Source organism: Panthera leo, chromosome B4 (genome assembly GCF_018350215.1).
Source record: "Panthera leo isolate Ple1 chromosome B4, P.leo_Ple1_pat1.1, whole genome shotgun sequence".
Taxonomy (NCBI): Eukaryota; Metazoa; Chordata; class Mammalia; order Carnivora; family Felidae; genus Panthera; species Panthera leo.
This window is the reverse complement of record NC_056685.1, coordinates 140,590,752-140,613,883: the sequence shown is the minus strand read 5'-3', so window position 1 is coordinate 140,613,883 and position 23,132 is coordinate 140,590,752. Positions and strand designations below refer to the sequence as shown.

At 52.5% G+C, this 23,132-nt stretch overlaps 1 protein-coding gene across 2 annotated transcripts in view; it reads right to left on the bottom strand.

The window, feature by feature from the left end:
- Nucleotides 1-1,138: 1,138 nt before the first annotated feature.
- The window catches only part of ZBED4 (zinc finger BED-type containing 4), a 31,304-nt gene continuing 9,310 nt past the window's right edge, over nucleotides 1,139-23,132 (bottom strand). For both annotated transcript variants that reach the window (XM_042948155.1, XM_042948154.1), the window contains exon 2: nucleotides 1,139-6,298. In XM_042948155.1, coding sequence (XP_042804089.1) covers nucleotides 2,448-5,951 — 3,504 coding nt within the window. In that variant the 5' untranslated portion in view covers nucleotides 5,952-6,298 and the 3' untranslated portion in view covers nucleotides 1,139-2,447. The remainder of the gene's footprint in view (nucleotides 6,299-23,132) is intronic.

Genomic DNA, 23,132 nt, shown 5'->3' with positions numbered 1-23,132 from the left:
TCCGAGGAGCAGGGACCACGACCCCTTTAAGCACCGCCACGCGCCAGCGGCCGGCCTGGGCCCCTCGGTCCCAGAGCGGACCGGTTACATCCTGCAGGTACGCTGTGCTCCCTTGATTTGGGGGCACAATCCACGATGCTCGGCGTCCCCCGATTCTCACGATGTTCCCTCTCGGGACAGAACCTTAAGAAAAGCAGGTCAGCGGGTTGCCCCCTCCTGCGCTCGGGCAGCCCCGCAGCCAGGACGGCTGGGCTCCAAGCGCCTCCGGGGTGCAGCCCTGCTCACCAAACTGGGAGGCTGTCCCAGCGGGGGCCGGGGACGACAGGGTCCATGGTCCTTGGGCGGACCCTCCCACACGCGGAGACCGGAGTCAATCCTGGAAGCGCGAACAGAGGAGGAGGAAAGTGCGCCAACACCCGTCCCAGACGCTCGCCTGCACGCAGAGGAGCACACGGAGCCTGCCCTGGCCCCGACCCAGCCCCCCCCCGGCCCCCCCCCCGCCCCCCCGAACTCACTAGCAGCCGCGCGCTGCTCTCCGTGTCCCAAGTGGGGGGCGCGAGAACTCCTGCGGGGAGAGCCGGGGGCTCCAACTGAACTTGGCAGCATCCGTCCTGGCCTCCGGGACTCACTTGGTGGAGCTTGGTTAGACCCCGGGTGGGGAAGACTGGTGAAAGCCTTCCATACGGCATCGCTCTCGACACCTGCGGGAATTCGTGCGGAAACCATGGCAGCGCGATCCCCTGCTGTGTCCTTGGTTGGCGCTCCTTGGACATTGGCACAGAGGCTGCCATCGGGAGACGCGTGCACCGCCACACGGCAGAGACGCGTGGGACGGGCGTGCACGCGCGCTCAGGCTACACGGCGGAGGCGACCGTGTGCTGCCCACCAGGTTCTCCCGCGCGCCAAATGCGTAACAGGGCTCACTGTGGACACAAGACCCGGAGGTCTCGCCAGGTGGTTCCCGTTATCAGAAACGCCACTGTGAGAACTGTGTCTCCACCGCACCCCGCCCCCCCTCCCCCGGCCCCCGCCGTCTGGGGCCAGGATGGAACCAGTGTCAAAGGCTGCACGAGTGTGGTTCCCCACAGAGCAGGACCCTTCTGTCACCCTAAGAATAAAAAGCCAGAGTCCTCCAGCAGAAAATTGCAAATAAAAAGTTTAATTTCAGAAACTGAGTTCGCCGTTTATAAATACACTAAAACATAGTCAATGCAAATCCAGATTAATAACAGGTACAGGTTTTTAACAAAACAATTTTTCTAAAAGGTCACAGGCAAACAAGTGACTTGCTTCATCCAGAACATTTAATTGGTTTGACATAGGAAAATGAACCCTTTTCTGGACGTTGCAGCAAAAACTGTGAAGACGTATCATTGTTCAAACAATCTGACAACTGACGCTTCATTCTGATGTCCTTGGGATTCTGAAACGCCCCCGTGATGGCTGACTCTTCCCTATTATATATAAAAAAATCTAAACACCTAAGGCTATTCTTACAACTGCGATATAACAATCTTCTTCCCTGTTAATAAGCCATCTCTTCTAAAAAGAATTTTATACATAATTTGATCAAAGTGGGGTCAGCGGGGTCAGTGCACAAATTTCAAAGGATAGCTTCGTGGTGTCGCGACACCAGGTCCGAGGCTCGGGGCGTCCCCGACAGGACCGCCGTGAACTGGCCACTGCGCGCGGCCGACGGCAGGCGTCCGGGGGCTCGTGATCAGCGGTCGGGGCATCTCGGAGCGAGCCGACCGTGTAAAACCTGAATGAAAAGCATGAACCGGAACCCTCTCTTTACCACATCACTACACAACCAACATCGCGGGACACATCTAAACTTGGTTTTGTCTTCAAATGCCACACCTCTGTTGCAGTAAACAGGTATGTTCCAGAATATTCTCTGTACTCCTCGACATACTTTATAGAGCCTGCAGTTAAAAACTGCTCAGCCAGGATGGCTTGAACTCCACCTCCTATTTACAGATTTCATTAAACAGCCACAAAAGCTGTTTTGTTGAATTAAAGCAATTTTTTAACTAAAATACAGTACCTGATTTGTGGTTTTTACATAATTGAATAAAAAGCCTACAGGATAAAATCGTTTGCATCTTCTCTGCCAGTCTAGTAAAACAAATTACTAACCCCCAACTTTTAAAAAACTTTACAGTTACGAATGAAACCCTAGTCATCGTATTTCATGATCGGCAAGACAGGCTCTCTGTAGCGGGCCGAGAGCCCGCGGTGACACCCGGCCTGCGGTGCTGGGAGTAAGGCACACGGAGACATTACAGTGAAGCTGGACGGTGAGGCTCGTGCCACCTCAGGGTGCCGGCCGCGGTGTCCCACGCGCCCCCACCCCCACCCCCCGAGCGCGCCACCACCCGGGGACAAACAGCTGGTGCCTAGTAACCAACAGTATTTTCCGTTCGGTGGCTCCGCGGTGAGTTTCAATACTGAAAGTATATTAAGGGAAGATTCACTTTCAAAAAGATGAGTTTTTCGAAGTGTTCCATCGTGAGCCTGGACTGGCCAAAGCCTCCGTTCTCGGTGGGTGTGCCGAACAGCCTTTCGGAAGGGACGATGCTCGGGGGGCAGCCCAGAAACCTGACGGCCAGAGCGGAGAGGCCTGGCCAGGCCGACCTCTTCAGGCTCCAGTAGGTGAGGGGGTCACAGCTGTGTTCGAGCACCTCCTCCTCCAGATACGCAAGCACCATGTCCTCGGGCACCTTCGTCTTCTCCTTGGGGCCCTTCCTGGTCATCTTGGCCACGAGCGACCACAGGTCTTCCTCCCCAACCGAGTCTCTGGAGGGGGAGCCTGGGTGGCACCCGTTGGAGACGGGCGCGTCCTCTGAGGTAGAGTTGAGCTCCTCCAGTTCCCTGATTAGATCCTGCTTGTACTGCGTGGCCTCCTCTTCCGAGAACAGGGAGGCCTTGTAGCGGGGGTCCAGCAGCGTGGCAAAGACGTACCTGGGGTCGTGGAGCGTGGCGGCCAGCCGGCTCACCATGGCCTCCTTCAGAGACTTGAGCATGGTGTCGATGCCCATGGTCTCCTCGAAGAGCATCTCGATCTTCCTGTTGAGGATGTGGATCATGGGGATGACCTGGCCGAGCGTGGACGCGTGAGCGCTCATCTCCCGGCTCGCGGCGTCGAAGGGCTTCAGCGCGTGGCACACGGACTGCATGACCTCCCACTGGTCGCAGCTGATCAGCTCTCTGAAGTTGCACTCGACGGACATCTCGTTGATCGCCCGCTTCTGCTCGATGAGCCGCTCGAGCATGTGGAAAGACGTGTTCCACCTGGACGGGACGTCCTGAATGAGGTGGCGCTGGGGCAGCGCGTACTCCTTCTGCAGCTCCGCCAGCTTCTCCTTCGCTTTGGGCGACCGGTGGACCCGCTCACATATCTTCCGCGCGATGCTAAGCAGATTCTGGACCATCCGCTGGCTCTTGATGGCCTCGCCGACCACGAGGTCGACCGTGTGGCTGAAGCACTGCACGCTCGCTCGCTCCCCTTCGCTCAGCGTCTTCCCTATGCTCGGGTTGTCGGTGACCGTGATCCCGACCTGAAGGCCGGGGGACGTCACCCAGGCCTCCCACCAGCACTCGAGCTGCTTCCTGATGCCGTTGCCGCCGTAGTCACAGTCGACCTGCGACACGTCCAGGAGGGCCGAGCAGTGGCGGTCCTCACGGTACGGCCGGGACGACGACGCGAAGGTGACCCAGTGCGCGGTGAGCGTCAGGTACTCGCGGGTCTGGTTACTCATCCATATTCCCGACGTGAAGTGGACCACGCCGCTCTCCGCCTCCTTCAGGTGGGACATGACTATCTGCTTCACATTATCGTACATGCCTGGGATGGCGGTCCTGGAGAAGTAGGAGGGCGAGGGCAGGGAGTACTGAGGTTTCAAGTATTCGAGCAGCCTGTTAAAGCCAACATTGTCTACAAAAGAATATGGCTGGAGGTCAAGTGCAATCATTTCGGCTATGAGACTTGTGATTTTTTTGGCAACCGGGTGGGAATCATAAAACTTCTCGGCGGTGTCATCCAAGGAAGAAGCCCCCGACAGCTCTGCGCCCGGGGGCCCGCGGAGGCCGGGCGAGGAGGGCCGCGCGGCCCTGGGCGCGTCGGCCTTCAGCGCACTGCCGTGGAACCTCTGCAGGTGCCGCAGAAGGCAGCTGGTGCCCAGGTTGGTGGGCTTCTTCCCCCTGCTTATCGTGCGGCCGCAGTGCAAGCACACGACTTTCGTGGGGTCTGCGGAGCAGACGGAGAAGTGGTTCCATAGCTTGGAGGTCTTTTTGCTGTGAATGGGAAACATAACTTGACTGTGTTTGGAAACCGTCGCTGGCAGGTCCGTCAACCTGGAGGAGGAACCCTCCGCGGAGGCCAAGGTCGCGTACGGAGCATCTGCCAAACCCGCACCCAGCAAGCCCTTCTGGCTCCCCACGACCTCGGGGTGGCGTCGGTAGAGGTGCCTCATCAGACAGCTGGTGCCCACGTCGCCCCTCTTCCCCCGGCTGATGACACAGGCGCAGTGTCGGCACACGGCCTTGAGGCTGTCCGTGGGCGCCAGCGAGAAGTGATGCCAAACCTCCGACTTCAGCCTCTTCATGACCTTCTTGTTCTGCTGGAACACGGCGCCGGACTCCAACAGGCCGGGGCTCAGCCCGTCTCCCTGCGGCTTCTCGGGGGAGGACGCCAGCAAGGCCTCGCCCACGTCGTCAGAGGACAGGGCCGACGCGTCCTCCGGGAGCGCGTCCCCGGGGTTCGGACGCCCCTGCGAGTCCTCGGCCGGCCGGTCGGGGGACGCGGAGGGGGACTCCTGGGCCAGCGCCCCGGGCGAGGACGACACGGAGCCCGGGCCCCCCTCCGGGGGCGGCAGGGCGGGCAGCAGGGTGGGGGGCGCGGCGTACGGGGGCGGGATGCCCGGGCCGCCCCCGTTCTCCTGCAGCGCGATGGAGCGGTGCGCCCGCCACATGTGTCTGATGAGGCAGCTGGTGCCCAGGTCCTTCCCGTTCTTCCCTCTGCTGAACTCGTTCATGCAGTGGATGCACACGGCCTTGGAGTTGTCCAGCGGCGACAGGTAGAAGTGCTTCCACACGGCAGACCGCCGCCGGGACCCGGACGCGCTCTTCGGGAGCGGGGGGTTTCTCTCCGGGCCGTTGTCCGAGGTCTCCTCGCAGTGGAGGGTGGGGAGGGGCGGCGGCCCCCCCGGGGCCTCCTCCCTGCCCGCCTTCTCGGAGGCGGACGCGTCGGAGGGCACTTCCTCGGGGGAGACCGCGGACTCCTCCGCCGCGTCGTCGCGGGAAGGGGCCTTGGACGCCAGTCCGGGGGCGAGCTTGGCGGGCGAGAGCACGGCGCCCGGGTCCCCGGCGTCGGCGGGCGCCGGCGGCAGCCGCGGCGGAGGCGGCGAGAGGGAGGGCGGGGCCGGCACGCCGCCGTTCTCCGGGACGAGCACCGTGGGGTGCGCCCTCCTCACGTGCCTCATGAGGCAGCTGGTGCTCAAGTCCTTCTCGTTCTTCCCGCGGCTGAACTCCTTCATGCAGTACGTGCAGATGGCCTTCGTGCTGTCCCGGGGCGAGATGAAGAAATGCTTCCAGGCCGGAGACTTCTTCCGGGAGCTCGCGCCCCGGCCGGAGAGCAGGCTCTGCGTCACGGCCTCCATGGCCACGTCGTACAGCGTGCCGCTGTACTGGGAGAACAGGGACCCGTACTCCTCCTCCTGGTCGGCAGGGAGGCGCTGGCCGGGGGGCTCGCGGCCCCCGCCCGCCCCCCCGGCCTCCGCCCGCTCCCCGCCGCCGCCGGCCCGTTTCCTGTCCTGCTCGCTTTTAAACTCCACTCCTTCCAGACCGTGATTCGGGAGTCGAACATCTTCCCCTTCTATTTTAAAATTTCTTTTAGCAGAAACAAACTGGCCATCCCCCTTGGGACGAGGCTCCTGGTTATTCTCCATGACTGACCATAACTATTCTGGCTGCTTCGTCGCGTCACCTTAGGTGGGCGTAAACCTGATCCAAAGGCTCATCCGCACCCCCAGACGTATGTCGCCTTCAGCTTTTTCAAAACGATGCCGTCTTCCCAGACGCGCATGAGTGTGGCCGACCGTCAGTCTGACTGGAGAAGAGGGCCTGTGACCGGCGAGCGTGCCGTCTCATCTCAGGGCGCGGAGCACCGCCTGCCAGGGGCCCCGGCACGGCCCGCCGCTCGGCACAGACACCAGCTGACGCAGCGCAGACCCGCGTCCTGTCTCGGAGACCGGAGCGCCGTCATCCCGACAGCACGATGACCCTTGTGCATGATCTATCAAAGAAGACGAGACGAAGGTTAGCTCTGACCTGAATCATACATTTCAAATCTATCCTATTGCTGTGAACAGATCGGCAACGCGCAAAGAAAAGATTCTATGACGGTGAATTAAAATTAAAAAACTTGTTCCTTGACGTTTTACAGTCCCCTTATACGAGGCAAATACCTTAAAACTGCAAAATAAGCACAAAATAAAGACATGAATTTAAATTCCAACTGCCTATTCATAAAGGGTTGCAGGACTGAAAGCACGCTAACATGGCGTAAGAGGCCGCTGGGTCCCCGGTGTAAGGAGCCGCCGGAGACCCTCCCTCTTCCCGCCCTGCCGTAAGAGCCAATACGCAGAGCAGGGACTGAACCCAGCTAACCTGTCAGGTCATCAGGTCACAGACTCAACACCGAACAGAACAGAGAAAGCGGGGACTCCCAGCATCTAAGAGGGGAGCCAAGTCCACGAGGGCCGAGCAGCATCCACCCCGAGTGCCGCGGTGCCGCACGGGCACCGGGCACCGGGCAGGGGGTGGGATCGGCCCCTGGGAACCCGAACGCTGCGCAGACATCAGGAGCCGGTCTGCAACCGCGAAGGCAGGCGCGTGGGCAGGATGGGTGGGAACAGGAGGTGGGGTCAGCACACAGGGACAAAGTGGACACGTGGGGCTCACGTGGGGCTCACGTGGGGGAAGGAGCAGCTAATGGGAAAGTACAGGAAGGGGGCACAAATACCAGCACCAGCGCGCTTGCCAGTGAAGAGTGGACCCCGGCAAAGTACAAGAAGCTTACTTTTTTTGCTACAACAACCAGGGGTTTGTTATAAATACAACCTGCACAAAAACTTAAAACTATACATAAATCAAAACCAGAATGGCCCACGGGAGGACAAAAGGCTGATGTCTGACGCTTTGGCTCAGCCAGCCCCCAAATAAAGACCAACAAGGAGAAATCGAGTATGCGCGAAGCGAACAACCTGCGGGAAGAGAGGGGTGTGTGTCACACGGGGTGGCCACGGAGGCCCCGGGTCAGGGAGGACAGGCCCCCTCAGCGACACTCGGCCAAACCCGAGCCGCCCGGGGCGCTGGGGCCCTGCCTGGCTGGGAGGCCGTGCCAAGCCCAGAGCAGCGCTCGCGCGCCAGCCCCGTGGGGTCACTTGCTGGCTGCCCGGGCCTGCTGGGCTGGGGTCTGGCCCAGGTGCTGCCTCAGCATCCGAGCGGCCCGGGGAGAGGACGCGGTTACTGTCTGGCCCCAGACTTACTCCGTGGCCTCCAGCGTCTGGGCAGACACAGCGTCCTCGGCCACCACGGGCCCACCCGGCCCACCCGGGGCCGGCACGGCCTGGATGAGGCCGCCAAAGGGCACCGGGTGCCCAGGGCCGACCATCTGATGAGGTGCCAGCCGGCGGGGCCTGCGTCCCAACACATGGTGAGGAACACTTCGTCCTCGTCACAGCAGCTGCAGGACAGCCCGGGCCCTGGGGCTCCAGCTCAGGCCCTGCCAGGGCCAGCTGGCCATCTCGGGTCTGCCGGAGCCAGCGCCAGCCAGCCACTCCCCGCAGGGGCGGACGGCCCTCCTGCCGGGGCCTCTGGCCACGGGCGGCGGTGCTGGTGGGATGTGAGTGCCGAGAGCCACCCGGTCTGTACCCCTGCCCGTGCCCCTGCCTCGGCCAGCTGCCCGGCCCCTCGACCTCACCCGTCAACGTGTGGCCGGGCACACAGACACGGACGCCTGAGCGGGGGCTGAGCCGGGCCCTGCCGCGCAGACCGAGGCTGTCCACGGGCAGTGCCCACCGGCGGCCACACCGAGCAGGCGAGCCATCGCCGAGTGCAGGAGCCACAGCGGCGACGCCGGCCCAGAAGGCGTTCCGGACCAGCGCGCTTCTGAGAGAAGGAAGCACGGTCGATGGTGATGCCGCAAGACCTGCTCACGCGAGCCCGGCGGGCAGAGCAGGGTGGACGGTCGCCCTGACGCACTGTGCACGCCTTTCAAAACGGCTACTCTCACCAGAAGCAAACACAGGTTCTTCAGAAGGCATCCCAAAGAACGAACTCCACAAAGTTCGGCCACATGGTCAGAATAAAAAATAAGCTTGTGAATCCCTATCAGTAAGCACACAGGAGCAGGCCACCAGGGGCGGGAGTCGGCAAAGAGTGCAAGATCACTACACAAACTGCATTTCCAGAACACTGCATGTAATTACACGGTTCACACGTATAATTACACAGAGAACACAGAGAACGAAGAAAAATGAGCAAAAAGTATGACGCTATAAAAACGAAAACCCAGATTTGGAGGAGACTTTTTAAGAAGTAGAATTACGAGTATATACAAAATCAAAACATCAATGAGACACCCACCAGGACGGCTGAAATCAAAAAGACAGCCAGTGACAAGCACGGACACAGATGTGGAAAAACACTCATCCACCACCGGCGGGGATGAAGACGGTGCGGCCTCTTCGAAAACCACTCCGGCAGCGTCTCAAACGTAAAGTCGCCCGTGACCCAGCAATCCCGCTTCTGTGTAAATACGGAGAAGTGAAGATGTGTGTTCACTCAAAAACCTGTACGTGGACGGCATCAGACAAAAAGCGGACACGACCCCCCCACCCCACACCCATGAGTAGATGAAAAACGTGACGTATTCCTCTAATGGCAAGACCGTGCTCACCACGACACAGACGAACCTCGACGAACCTCGAGGTCATCGAGCTACAGGAACCAGACATAGAAGACGGCACACCGTGTGCCCGAATTCATACGAAATGTTCAGAGAGAGACAGAGGAGGGGAGAGGAGGCCAGGGGGTGCGGGAGCACAACGGCAATACTGCTGACGGGCTGGGGGCTTCCTTCGGGGCGATTACAAATTCTGGGATCAGTTGCAACCTTACCAATATACCGCAGAAAGGTTTACCTGTGGTGTGTGAATGACATCTCAATAAAAAGAAATTATAAATGCGTAACTACAGAATGAAAATAAAGGGAAACGGGTGATTAAAAGCAGCTGAAGGAAAAAATAATCAACTGAAGACGGAGCCAAAGAAGTTCCCAAGAAGGCAGCGCTGCCACGGGAGCAGACGGGAGACACGGCGCGCCGGCTAGTCACACGGTTGAGAAGCAGGCGGGGACGGAGAGGTGGCATCTGATGGGCTCCCGACAGTGTCCAGAACGACGGACAGATGTGGAAATACATGCAAGCATAAAATACACCACACAGACCGAGGGACAATTATCTGAATCTTGATCCAAACTGACACGTTAATGAAAGCGAAGAACAAGGTGGGAGAGAGATGTCAAGCGGTGAGACGAGCTGGAATCCAAAAAACATAAATCTAAAAAATTATGAAGACAACTGGAGAAACCTGAACACTAAGTGAGCCTCTGAATCTATTAAGAAAGTATTTATGTGGAGAGTGAAAATGGTGTTTGGTCTTTTATGTTCAAGTATTGACAGATGAAGCGATACGCTGCTGGGGTTTTGCCTGAGAATAATCCAGTCTGGGGTGGGGGCAGGCAGAAGCTACAGATGGAACGAGACTGACCGCGTATGGACGATCATGGAGCAGGCGCAGGGTGGCGGTCACTGGGGGCACTTTACGGTTCTCTCTACTTGTGGGTATGCTCGAATTTTCCATAATGAAAAAGATATCTTGTAATGTTTATTTTTGAGAGAGAGCATAAGTGCAGGGGAGGGGCAGAGAGAGAGAGAGAGAGAGAGAGAGAGAGAGAGAATCACAAGCAGGCTCCATGCTGTCAGCGCAGAGCCTGACATGGGGCTTGAACCCACAAATCCTGAGATCATGACCTGAGTGGATGATCACGAACTGGATGTTTAACTGACTAAAGCCACCCAGGCGCCCCCTTAAAGAAAAAGACTTTAAAATCAAAGACCAACAACTCTCCTAAAAGTAAATGAAAATTCCTTTTAAAATTTTAACAAATCAGATTCAGTAGTAAAAACGTGTAACACACCAGGACTAAACAGGGCTAATCCAGGACTACAGAGTTCATTTAACATTTGAAAATAAGTCAATACAATTCACCACAGTAAGGAAAATGAACAAAAACCATACCATCATTTCAGTAGACGCAGAAAAAACATTGGATATAATTCAACACCCAAGGGCGCCCGGGTGGCTCAGTCGGTTAAGTGTCTGACTTCAGCTCAGGTCATGGTCTCACGGTTCGTGGGTTCAAGCCCCGCGTCGGGCTCTGTGCTGACAGTTTGGAGCCTGGAGCCTACTTCTGATTCTGTGTGTGTGTGTGTGTGTGTGTGTGTGTGTGTGTGTGTGTGTCTCTCTCTCTCTCTGCCCCTCCCCTGTTCACTCTCTGTCTCTCAAAGGTGAATAAATGTTAAAAAAACCTTTTTTTAATTCAACACCCATTCATGATAAAAATTCTCAGCAAATGAAAACCAAAAGAAAACTTTATCAACCTGATAAAGGACATACAAAAACAGCCTGGAGCCAATATCACGCATGCTACTGACAGAGGCGGAGCGCCACCCCCCCAAGATCAGCACAGGACAAGGGTGTCTGTTCTCCTTGCGTCCAGTTGGCACCACACTGGCAGCAGGAGCCAGGGTGGTGAGTCAAACAGAAGAAACAAAAGACATACGAACTGAAAACGTAGATGTAAGACTGTCTTCATTCATATTAAACATGTTTGTGTGGGTAAAATCATAAGGAATCTACTAAAAATAATAAGTCATTTAGAAAATTATGAGATACAAAGCAATTGTTTTTGTATAGAGAAATAATTGAAAGACAAAAAATTTTTAAATTCTACATTTAACATACAAAAATATAAAATGTGTACAGATAACGTGAAAATGTGCGTAAGACTGTAGGCTGAACAGTGAAACAATACTAAATCGACGGAGTTCACAATGTGGAAAATCCAATATTGGTAAGACATCAGTGTTTCCTGAACTGACCTATAAATTCAGTACAATTCCAATCAAAATCCCCCAATTTCTTCTTTTTTTGCCATAGCTGATAAGCAGAGCTGACAATTTATATGGAAATATAAAGAACCAGGAATAAATAAAATAATAATTTACTCTTGTGTAACACAGGCAGGTGCGGGGGGCCGAGCCCCAGTCAAAAATCTGCATGTAACTTCTGACTCCCCCAAAACAACTACAAACAGCCTACAGTTGACCAGAAAAACACAGTGACCCTGAACAACATGGGTCTGAGGACTCCTTATACACAGATTTGCTTCCCAGTAACCACAGTACAGCGCTGTAAGTGTATTTTCTCTTCCTTAGGATTTTCTTAACATTTTCCTCTCTTCCTTAGGATTTTCTTAACATTTTCCTTTCTCTAGCTCACCTTACTGTAAGAACGTGGTGTATGATAAATGTAACACAAACAGCCGATTAACACACACTTTACAGGTTATGTGTATTTTGAAGAAGAATGGAACTGGAGGACCTACAGGGAGTTCTGCTTCTGGCCACGAAGGAGGGGGGCTTACCCGCTCACATTCGACAACTAGCGCACCAGATAAAACACCCAAAACGATGTTTTCCAGACGTGGGACGAGAGGCAAACTGGAAGCACCGGACGGCGATCCAGGACGCGGAGAGCGACGGTCAAGCTCGCCGCCTTGAGCACAGCCTACCGTGCAGGGAGCGGGACCCGACGCGGCCCTGGTGCTCCCCCTGCGTAGTCTGGCTGGAACCTGCACACAGAGCCCGGGAGATCCGTACAGGGTTCCCTTGTCCCAGGCTGATGGATCTGCGTCAATTTAAGGAAACCGTTCTTGGAGGATCAGTGGGAAAAGCCGATGGAAGGACCGCCTGGGCTCCCAAGAGGAAACAGCAAGAAACCCAGCAGGAGGCTGAGAAGAAAGGCCGCCCGAACAAGCCAAAGAGGGGCACACTGCAGCTAACGTAGTCGTACCCCAAAACAAGCCTCAGCGGCACCGAAAGGAATGTATGGCGTCCCGCGCCCAATAAAGGAAATGAGTGTTCAAAATGGCCGACATCAAACAAAAATTACCAGATGCACGAAAAAGCGGAACATGACCCCTAACCGGAGACAACCATCAGTAGACAGAGACCCAGCTATGACATAGATGATAAAATTAGAAGAACGTTAAAACAGGTATTATGAATATATCATTTGAGGTAAACAAAACGATAAATGTGATAAGGGGAAACTATAAATGAAATTTCTGGAGACGAAAATACGGTATTTGAAATGAAAAATATACCAGATGGGGTTAACAGCAATTTAAACACAACAAAAGACCAATAATTATGAAGACACAGTGATAAAAATAAAACAGGATGGGGGCGCCTGGGTGGCTCAGTCGGTTAAGCGTCCGACTTCAGCCAGATCACGATCTCGTGCTCCGTGAGTTCGAGCCCCGCGTCGGGCTCTGTGCTGACAGCTCAGAACCTGGAGCCTGCTTCTGATTCTGTGTCTCCCTCTCTCTCTGACCCTCCCCCCGTTCATGCTCTGTCTCTGTCTCAAAAATAAATAAATGTTAAAAAAAAATTAAAAAAAAAATAAAACAGGATGAAACAAAAAGAAAAACAACTGAGAAATTTAAAATTTGTGCATCAGGGGCACCTGGGTGGCTCAGTCAGTTGAGCATCCAACTCTTGTATCACCTCAGGTCGTGATCTCGAAGTCATGGGATCGAGCCCCACATTGGGCTCCATGCTGAGCAGAGCCTGCTTGGGATTCTCTGTCTCTCCCTCTCTCTCTGCTCTTCCCCTGCTCACGCTCTCTCTCACAAAATAAACTTAAAAAAAAAATCAAACAACTTTGTGTATTAAATGAGATTATTGGGTGAACAAATGCAGAATGAGAGAAAATATTTGTAAATCATGTATTTGAGAAGGACTTAATACCCAGGAGAAACAAAGAACTCCTACAACTCAACAAGGACCCAGTTCAAAAACGGGCAGAGGGCTGGACTAGACTTTCTCCAAGGAAGATACACAAAGATGCTCCGCACCATCAATCGTTACGGAAGTACAAACCAAACACACAGGGAGAGATCACTTTGTACCCACCAGGAGAGCTAGCACTAAAACACAATAGTCAGAAAGAGATGAAGAAAAAGTGTTAACGAAGATGCGCAGAAATCGAAGTGACGTTCCTCAAAGCCTGACAAGGCTGCGTCTCTTACGTGCCTTTCTGCCCTTTGCGTCTTTGTGAAGTATTTGCCTGAGCTTTTACTAGGCTGGGTGTTTTTTTTTTTTTTTTTAATGTCTATTTATTTTTAATTCTTTTAAATGTTTGTTTATTTTTGAGAGGCAGAGCATGAGTGGGGGAGGGGCAGAGAGCGAGGGAGACACAGGATCCAAAGCAGGCTCCGGGTTCCGAGCTGTCAGCACCAAGCCTGACGCGGGGCTCAAACTCACGAATCGCCAAGATCGTGACCTAGGCCGAAGTCGGACGCCTAACCGACCCAGCTACCCAGGCGCCCCGAGTGTCTTCTGTTTTTTTTTTTTTTTTTTTAATTTTTTTAAAATTTATTTTTGAAAGAGAGAGAGAGAGAGAGAGAGCATGAGTGGGGGAGGAGCAGAGAGAGAGGGAGACACAGAATTCGAAGCAGGCTCCAGGCTGTGAGCTGTCGGCACAGAGCCCGACGCGGGGCTCGAACTCAGGACCGTGAGATCATGACCTGAGTCAAAGTCGGACGCTCGACCGACCGAGCCACCCAGGCGCCCCGAGTGTCTTCTGTTCCAATGAGGCGACTCTGGGTGGGCTCCCGGGTGGGCACTGGTCACCAGAAAGACCACGCCATGATTAGAAGCTGGGATTTTCACCCCTGCTCCCCATTCTCCAGAGAGGGGGACGGGCTGGGGGATCCAGTTAATAACTGATCACGCCGATGTGACAAAACCTCCATAAAAATCCCCGAAGTGTGGGCTCCAGGGAACTTGTCGGTCGGTGAGCACGTCCGTGTGCCGGGAGGGTGACGCGCCCCAAGTCCACAAGGACAGAAGCTCCTGTGCGCGGGACCCTCCCCGCACACACCCTGCACCTCTCCGTCTGCTGTTCGTCTGTGTCCTTCGTCGAACCCTTCCCTACGCGATCGACGGACGAACGGCGCCAGCGTTCCCCTGAGTTCTGTGAGCTGCTCGAGCAGGTTACCGAACCCCAGAAGGGGCTCACGGGAATGCCATCTGGAGCCGAGTCGGACAGAAGTCGTGGGCAACCCGGAACCTGCCAGTTGGGAATGGCGTCTGAAGAGGGGGGCAGTCTCGTGGGACTGAGACGCTCCCTGGGGGATGGGACGCTGACTCCGGGCAGACGGTGTCAGAACGGAGTTCAGCTGTAGGACACCCCGTGGGGGCTGGAGAACAGGTCACTGCGGGGAAAAGCACCCACACATTTGGTGGCCAGAAGCGAAGTATTCTGTGAGCTCAGAGTAAGAGTAAAGGACAAACCGGAGAGCCTCCCTAGACACACAGATAAAAAGATGCTTTCGAAAAGGCAGGGATTTGGGGCGCCTGGGCGGCTCGGTCGGTTAAGCGTCTGACTTCGGCTCAGGTCATGATCTCACGGTCCGTGAGTTCGAGCCCCGCGTCGGGCTCTGGGCTGACGGCTCAGAGCCTGGAGCCTGTTTCGGATTCTGTGTCTCCCTCTCTCTCTGCCCCTCCCCCATTCATGCTCTGTCTCTCTCTGTCTCAAAAATAAATAAACGTTAAAAAAAATTAAAAAATAAAAAAATAAAAAAAAATAAAATAAAAGGCAGGAGTTGCCAGATTGAATAAAAAGCAAGACTAACTCTGCCTACAAGAAACACACTTTTTTTCTTTTTTAATATTTATACTTTTGAGAGAGAGAGAGAGACAGAGCATGAGCAGGGGAGGGGCAGAGAGAGAGGGAGACACAGAATCCAAAGCAGGCTCCAGGCTCTGAGCTGTCGGCACAGAGCCTGATGCGGGGCTCGAACCATGAGATCGTGATCTAGGCTGAAGTCGGACGCTTAACCGACTGAGCCACCCAGGCACCCCAACAAGAAACACACTTTAAACATAAAGACACAAACAGGTTAAGAGCCAAAGATGGAAAAGGCATACCACGCTGATACTGATCCACAGAAAGCTGCAGTGGCCACATTAGCCTCCAATGGAGACTGAGAGGGACGTGCCAGGGACAACAGGGATGCTACGTAAAGTGACAGAGGGCCAGCTCATCAGACGTGCACACCGGACAGAACTAAAGGGAGACTAGAGTGAGTCACAATTACAGAGATTTCAACACGTCTAATGCAACAGTTAGCTCAACGAGCAGTCAGTAAAGATAACAGGAGTTTTACGGACACTATATCACATGCCCCGAGTGACATTTATTGAATGTCCAACCAACAAAAACAGAACACATGTTATTTACAGGTACACAGAACATTCATCAAGATCAACTGTTCCAGGACAATAAAGCAAACCTCCGTAAATGTGAAAGGTCTCCGATAAGAGGGGGACTGAACGAGAAACCAACAACAGAATGATATCTAGAAAAATCCAAAATATGTTCAAATCAATAACCCTTCTATATTAAGCAAAGGGTCAAAGACAAAAATCACAAGGACAGTAAAACAAATTTAATCGCAAAGGAAGCAGAGAGAGAAGAAAACAATAGAGAAAAGACATGAAATCAATGAAACCAAACACTGGTTCTTTGGAAAATCAATACAATTGACAAACTTCTACACAGACAAAGACAGACATCACCACCACCAGGAACGAAAGAGGGGTGCCACCTTAGACCTCGCACATGGTCAGGATGATAGGGGAATACACAAGCAACTGTATGACTACAAAATCGGCAACTTCTAGGAAACCAACAAACTCCTGGAAAGACACATTACCGAAACTCAATAGAGAGATGACCCGAATAGCCTTTAAGAAATTAAATTTGTGGGGCGCCTGGGTGACTCAGTTGGTTAAGCATCCGACTTTGGCTCAGGTCAAGATCTCACGGCTAGTGGGTTCGAGCCCCGCGTTGGGCTCTGTGCCGACAGCTCAGAGCCTGGAGCCTCCTTCGGCTCCGTCTCTCCCTGTGTGTCCCTCTCTCTCTGACCCTCCCCCACTTGTGCTGTCTCTGTCTCTCTCAAAATAAATAAACCTAAAAAGTTTAAAAAACAAAACAAAAATACCAGAATGATGAAATCAGCAAAACCCAGATTACAGGAAATTCTTCAGGAAACAACCCAGTTTCCTTAACAAACAAATTCCACTTGAAACCTGACCTGAACTAGCAAATCTATATAAAAATATTTTTTAGACAATGTGGGAAATTTGGATACCAGGTATGTGATATAGAGATTACTATTAGTTTTAAAGCTGTGATAAAGGTATTGCAAATACAACTTTTGAAAGAATGCTATCTTTTCTTTTTTTTTTTAACACCTTTTTTTTTTTTTTTTTTTTTTAATTTATTTTTGGGACAGAGAGAGACAGAGCATGAACGGGGGAGGGGCAGAGAGAGAGGGAGACACAGAATCGGAAACAGGCTCCAGGCTCCGAGCCATCAGCCCAGACCCTGATGCGGGGCTCGAACTCACGGACCGCGAGATCGTGACCTGGCTGAAGTCGGACGCTTAACCGACTGCGCCACCCAGGCGCCCCATGAATGCTATCTTTTCAAGACACTTACTGAAACACGTCCAGGTAAAATAGGATTTCTGGTGTTTGCTTCAAAATAACTGAGGGGGGGATACAGCTAAACGAATGGCCACGAGCGAGCAGCTGCTGCAGCTGGGTGACGGCGCGTCCTAATCTCTCACTTCCGTGACAATTATTTTAAGAAGGAAAAAAAAAACCCCAATTAGACGGACTGCCGACTCTTCAAGAGAAGCAATGTGAACCAGGAGACAAAGGAATGGTACCTTCAAAGTTCTGAAAAAAGGCCAAACCAGAATTCAACGCTCAGCAAAAATATTCCTGCAGAAACTGATCTAAAATAGAAACCCCGTCAGACAAGGCAAACGCCGGATGTGCCTGTACCGAAGGAAAGGCGGACGGGGTTCCTTCAGGCGGGAATAACGCAGCCCCGCAGGGAAGCTCAGTGACGCGGAGACGACGACAAGAATAATAAAAATAGGGGCGCCTGGGTGGCACAGTCGGTTAAGCGTCCGACTTCAGCCAGGTCACGATCTCGCGGTCCGTGAGTTCGAGCCCCGCGTCAGGCTCTGGGCTGATGGCTCGGAGCCTGGAGCCTGTTTCCGATTCTGTGTCTCCCTCTCTCTCTGCCCCTCCCCCGTTCATGCTCTGTCTCTCTCTGTCCCAAAAATAAATAAAAAACGTTGAAAAAAAAAAAAAAAATAGTGGTGGGTGCTCGGTACGCCCCTCACACCTGGGGACCCGTGCTTCTCGAAACTGATCAGTGGAATCAACTAAAGCCATCAAGACACCCGCAAACCTACGCGCATGTGCATCGTGAATAAAAACCGTAGTTCACCCTGATAGCTCCCACCTCAACCCAACACCACAGATCCTTGAGTCTCCCCCTTTCTGCATCTGTGGCTTCTTTTTCTGGCTCCCGCTATCCTTAAAGATTTGCCCATTTGCTCAATCCTACAACATCCAGAAAGTAGTTTCAGAATACTAACGCGGACCACCGAGGAAAAACAAGCGTTTGAAGTCGAGACGGTGATTTATAAACGTTTGTGTCCGGGCTTGTGGGTTTAGCACTGGGTCCAAGAGTTTCTTGGGTCGGTCTTCCCTCTTAAACGTAGTTATTTTATTCCTTTGAAACACAATTAGGTTCACTTGTTTCTGTCGATAACACAGCACAGAACTAGAACAGCAAAACCAAGATCTCGAGGAGGACATCACCAACGAGGCAAAACCAACAAGCAATTTCCTTCACTCCAAAACAGAAGCACAGAGAACAAACCAAAAACGTGTCCAAGGCCTACGTGTACGAGGTAGCAGCCCTGCACGGGACGGAGCCGCCCGGGGTGACACGATGGCAACCGCAAAGCAGCCGCAGGTATTCACTGGACGTCCGGAGGACGGCGTTTCCCGCCCCACGATAAAGCTGATGTGTGTCGGCGGTCCGAGGTGAGGTCCAAAGAGGCTGGAGTGGAACAAGCGGCCAGAAACTTCCTTCCGGGGCAGAGAGCTGCGTGGAACTGCTGGGAACAGACTAAACGGAGCAGCTTGGGGAGAAAAGCAGCAAAGGGTCGAGAAGGGGCCTCCGAAAGCCAGCCGCTGCTCCAGAGCGTCAGGACGAGGGCCTCTGGAATCCGCGTCGTCCGCGTCAGACCAGCCAGCGCTCCAGGGCGGGACCGGAGGCTCAGGACACAACTTGTGGCGTCGGAACTGCCATCCCCCTTCCCCGCGGGAGCCATGGAAGCACCGGCCCTGCAGAGTCCCACTCGGCAGCTCGACCGCTACCTGACCTCCGTCACGGGTCCCTCGAAAAGCCCCGTTCACAGGGCACGGCTGTCACCTGAGCCGATTCAGAGCTCGCTTTGTGACAAAAACCCTTTCCCCGGGGAGTCTGTTGAAAACAGCTGCCAAGGCCGCAGGGCCGGCTGGGGCCAGCAAGCGCCTGGTCACAGGTGTAAAGGGAAGATCCGGGGAACAAGAGGTCTACAGGGAGCTTTGAAAAACTCTGGCCAACTCCCAGGGATGCAGAGGACACGCATGTGCAGAACGGTGCACGAGCCCAGGAAAGATGTGAGCGGCCACCCCAACCCCTGCCCTCTGGCCGCAAGCAGAGGGTGAAGGTGACGACAGAGTGCTCCGGGACAGACGCACACACACAGCCCCCGGCAGGGACGGCAGACACACCGATTCGAGGCGTTTAAGGAGGTCTCGGACCAGGGGTGGGGGGTCGGGGGGAGGAAGTCTCGGACCAACTGACCACTAGGCTCACCAAGCAGAGACAGCAGTGGCCAAACGCTACAAAGAACACAGACTTTCTAGAATTAGTTCGGGAAAGCCATGGAAGAAATAGACTGAAACAAAACAAAACTCCAGCCACAAAAACAAACACGAGAGGGAGGAGGATCTGATGTCGTTTTCAACAAAATCAAAAGTATTACAAAACATGCAAAGAAGCAGGAAAGCATGGGCCATACACAGAGGAAAACAGTCAAAAGAAACTGTCCCTGAGAGGACCCAGATGTTAGACTTTCTAGACAAAGGCCTTAAATTGGGCATTATAAATGTGTGAGCTGAATTAAAGGAAACAATATACACAGACGATGTATAAAACATATAACATCTCATCAAATAAACATCAACATACAGAGAAAAATCATAAAAGAGAACTAAGCAGGAATTACGGGATGTTGAACTGCAGGACAATGGACACATTCACTAGAGGAACCAGCACACTTGAAGGCAAGTCAGCGAGAACAGCCACGTGGAAAGCCAGCAGGGGAGCACGGCCCTCGACACACCTGCCCAACATGGCCCACGTGGCCAGAAAACACGGGTTACACTTCAAAGGGCCAAAACTATACAAGTGTCCTTCACCCACAATGCCGTTAGGTTATAAAACAATAACAGAAGGGAACTTGAGAAATCAATAAATATTTGGAAATAAAAGCACATTTCTAAATGATCCGAGTGTCAGAAAGAAATTACAAGGGAAATTAGAAAGTATTTTCATCCAAATGAAAGTAACACACCAAAATTTAGATGTTGAAGGGCTCAGAGAGAAATTTATAGCTTTAAATACCTGTATTAGAAAAGAAGAGGGGTGCCCGGGTGGCTCAGTCGGTTAAGTGTCCGACTGTAGCTCAGGTCATGATCTCACGGTCCATGGGTTCGAGCCTCGCGTTGAGCTCTGTGGGGACAGCTCAGAGCCTGAAGCCTGCTTTGGATTCTGTGTCTCCCTCTCTCTCTGTCCCTCTCCCGCTCACACTCTCTCTCTCAAAAATAAATAAACATTAAAAAAAAATTTTTTTTAATCTTCCCATAAAGAAAATCGTAGGCCCGATTAATAGCTTTACTGGTGAATTTTATCAAACACTTACAGAAAAAACACTACCGACACTCCATGAATTCTTTGAAAACAGAAGAGGATGGAAGCCTTTGCAGTAGAATGAGCAGAAAGAGGCCACACCACCTCCATACCAAAGTCAGGCAAAAACAGCAAGAAAGAACAGCTCACTACATACGCAAAGGAAGCCCCACGTTTTTTCCCACAGTACAACAGGACTGCAGAGGGGGGGGCACCAGGAAGCTAGAAAACGTCATGTGAGTCGTAGCTCCTTACATTTCAGAAAAGCCAGTATTATATAAAAATAAACGTGGCAGACAGAGTGACAGGGTATGCCGAGTTACACGGCAAGGAGGAATTCTTAACCAGGCTGCACGTGGAGTTCAGTAAGATCATCCTGGATTGTTTGGATGGACCCAGTGTGATCGCAAGGGTCTTTACAGCGGAAGGGGCAGGAGAGAGACAGGGAGTGACGCCTTCAGAAGGAGGGCCGCGTGACGTGGCCCTGTTGCCTCTGACGATGGGTGCCCATCGGCCGCGGAATATGGGTGTCCTCCAGACAGCGTAAAAGGTGAGGAAACAGACTCACCACTAGCGCCTCCAGAAAGAAAGGCAGCTTGCCGACAACACCTTGATTTCAAGCCCAGTGACACCCGTCTCAGATGTGACCTCCAAACTGATTTCAGCCAAGTTTGTGATAGTCTGTTAAAGCAGCACCAGAAAACTAACACGATAAGCGACAGAGAGAATTATGGCCAAATCTCACAAAAGGATGAGAGAAAAAATAACAAAGAGCAGAAAGCATCCCCTAGGAGGCTCAGGTGGTTCACCTCTGACTCTTGATTTCAGCTCAGGTCATGATCCCAGGGTCACGAGATCGAGCTCCATGTCCGGCTCCATGCTGACAGCACGGAGCCTGCCTGGGAATCTCTTCCTCTCTGCCCCTTCCCTGCTCATTCTCTCTCTCTTTCTCTCTGGGGGGGGAAAAAAAAAAGGCAGAAAGCATCTCTACAGATAATGAAAGCACATCAGAAAAACATAACCTCAAATCAAACTATATGAAAACTGTAATGTATTTCAAAAGAAACTAAAGATATTTAAAAATAAAACAATGAACCATCTAAGTCAGGATAGGAGAATACAGAGATGAGATTATGGATCCTAAGAAAATATTACAGGGCGCCTGGGTAGCTCAGTCGGTTGAGTGTCCCACTCTTGACTCCAGCTCAGGTCACGATCCCACGGCTCGTGGCTTCGAGCTATGCTGACAGCATGGAACCTGCTTGGGATTCCCTCTCCCTCTCTCTCTCTGCTCCTCCCCACTTGCCTACATACTTTCTCTCTCAAAAATAAACAAACAAACATTAAAAAGAAAAAAAGAATAAAAACTAAGCTAGAAGCACCATCAGAACAAGTAAACTCCACAAATGATCACTTAAGACAAACAGCAAAGAAAAATAATTTTTTTTTAACGGAAAAAAAAAGAAGGACTAAAAAAGACTAGAGAAATGGACTGAAAGGCTGATGAGAAGATCCAACAACACACGTAATGAGAGCCCCTCTCCTCCCCGTAAAGTCGGAGGGGACAAAGCAAGGGAACAGAACACTGAAAACTTAAAAACCTTTCCTGAAGTAAAACTTGTGAACCTACATATTGACAGAGCAAGCCGTGTGGATGAGAATCCATGCCCAACAATTAACACTAAAAGAGAATGCCATTCTGGCCAAAAACAGAGTCACTTATATTGGAAAGAAAGTAAAATTATCATGCATTTGACAACAATGTTTTATGCTAGAAGAGAATAACATATTTAAGATATTCAAAGGAAGAAAATGTGAGCCGAGGACTTTATATCCAGTCAAACTGACTTTTTAAAAAAATCTTTTAATGTTTATATTTATTTTTGAGAGCGAGAGAGAGAGAGAGAGAATGTGTGTTGGGGGGGGGGAGGGGCAGAGAGAGAGGGAGACACAGAATCGGAAGGAGGCTCCAGGCTCTGAGCCATCAGCCCAGAGCCCGATGCGGGGCTCGAACTCACGGACCGCGAGATCGTGACCTGAGCTGAAGTCGGACGCTTAACCGACTGAGCCACCCAGGCGCCCCAAAAATAAAATCTTTAAAACGCATTTAATATGCTTAAATCTGAGTTCATGGGACGCCTGGGTGGCTCAGTCAGTTAAGCATCTGACTTCAGCTCAGGTCATGATCTCATGGTTTATGAGTTCAAGCCCCACATTGGGCTCTGTAATGACAGCGCAGAGCCTGCTTGGGATTCTCTCTCTCTGTCTCTCTCTCTCTCTCTCTCTCTGTACCTACCCAATTTGCATGCTCTGTCTGTCTGTCTCTCTCTCAAAAATAAAAAATAAATACGTCAACAATAAAATCTTCAACTGGTCACCTTTGGAGGAAGATAGAAGATGGATTATTTTGAAACCTGGCAGAGAGAAGAGCCAAGCATTTATCTCGGGTGTCCTATGTGAACCCGAGCCCTAGATAACCAAACGACGATGACAGGGTTCTCTTACTGGAAGTCCAGCTCATACACGCAGCTGCAGTAACGGCAGGAGCATCACCGCTTTGTCACTTGTCTGGAATTAACGCACGTCGTCCGTGCGTCGTTGGCTGCCAACATCGAAAAAGAAAGACATTGCGCGTTAGGTGTCTCCTGATGGACCACAACACCCCCGTGAAGGAGCCTTGCCGAGTCAAACCCGAATCCGATCAAACCTCTATATCCAACCACCCCTTTCCAGGAAACCAGGGAGAGATGACACTACACGGGAGGACCGCCATCAGCGAAATCCAGACTGTGAGAACCACAAGCCCAACCACAAAAAACTTCCACGGGAGGTGGGGGGCGAGCTACAGATAATACTGAAATGCCATCTAAGTCAACAGGCAGAAC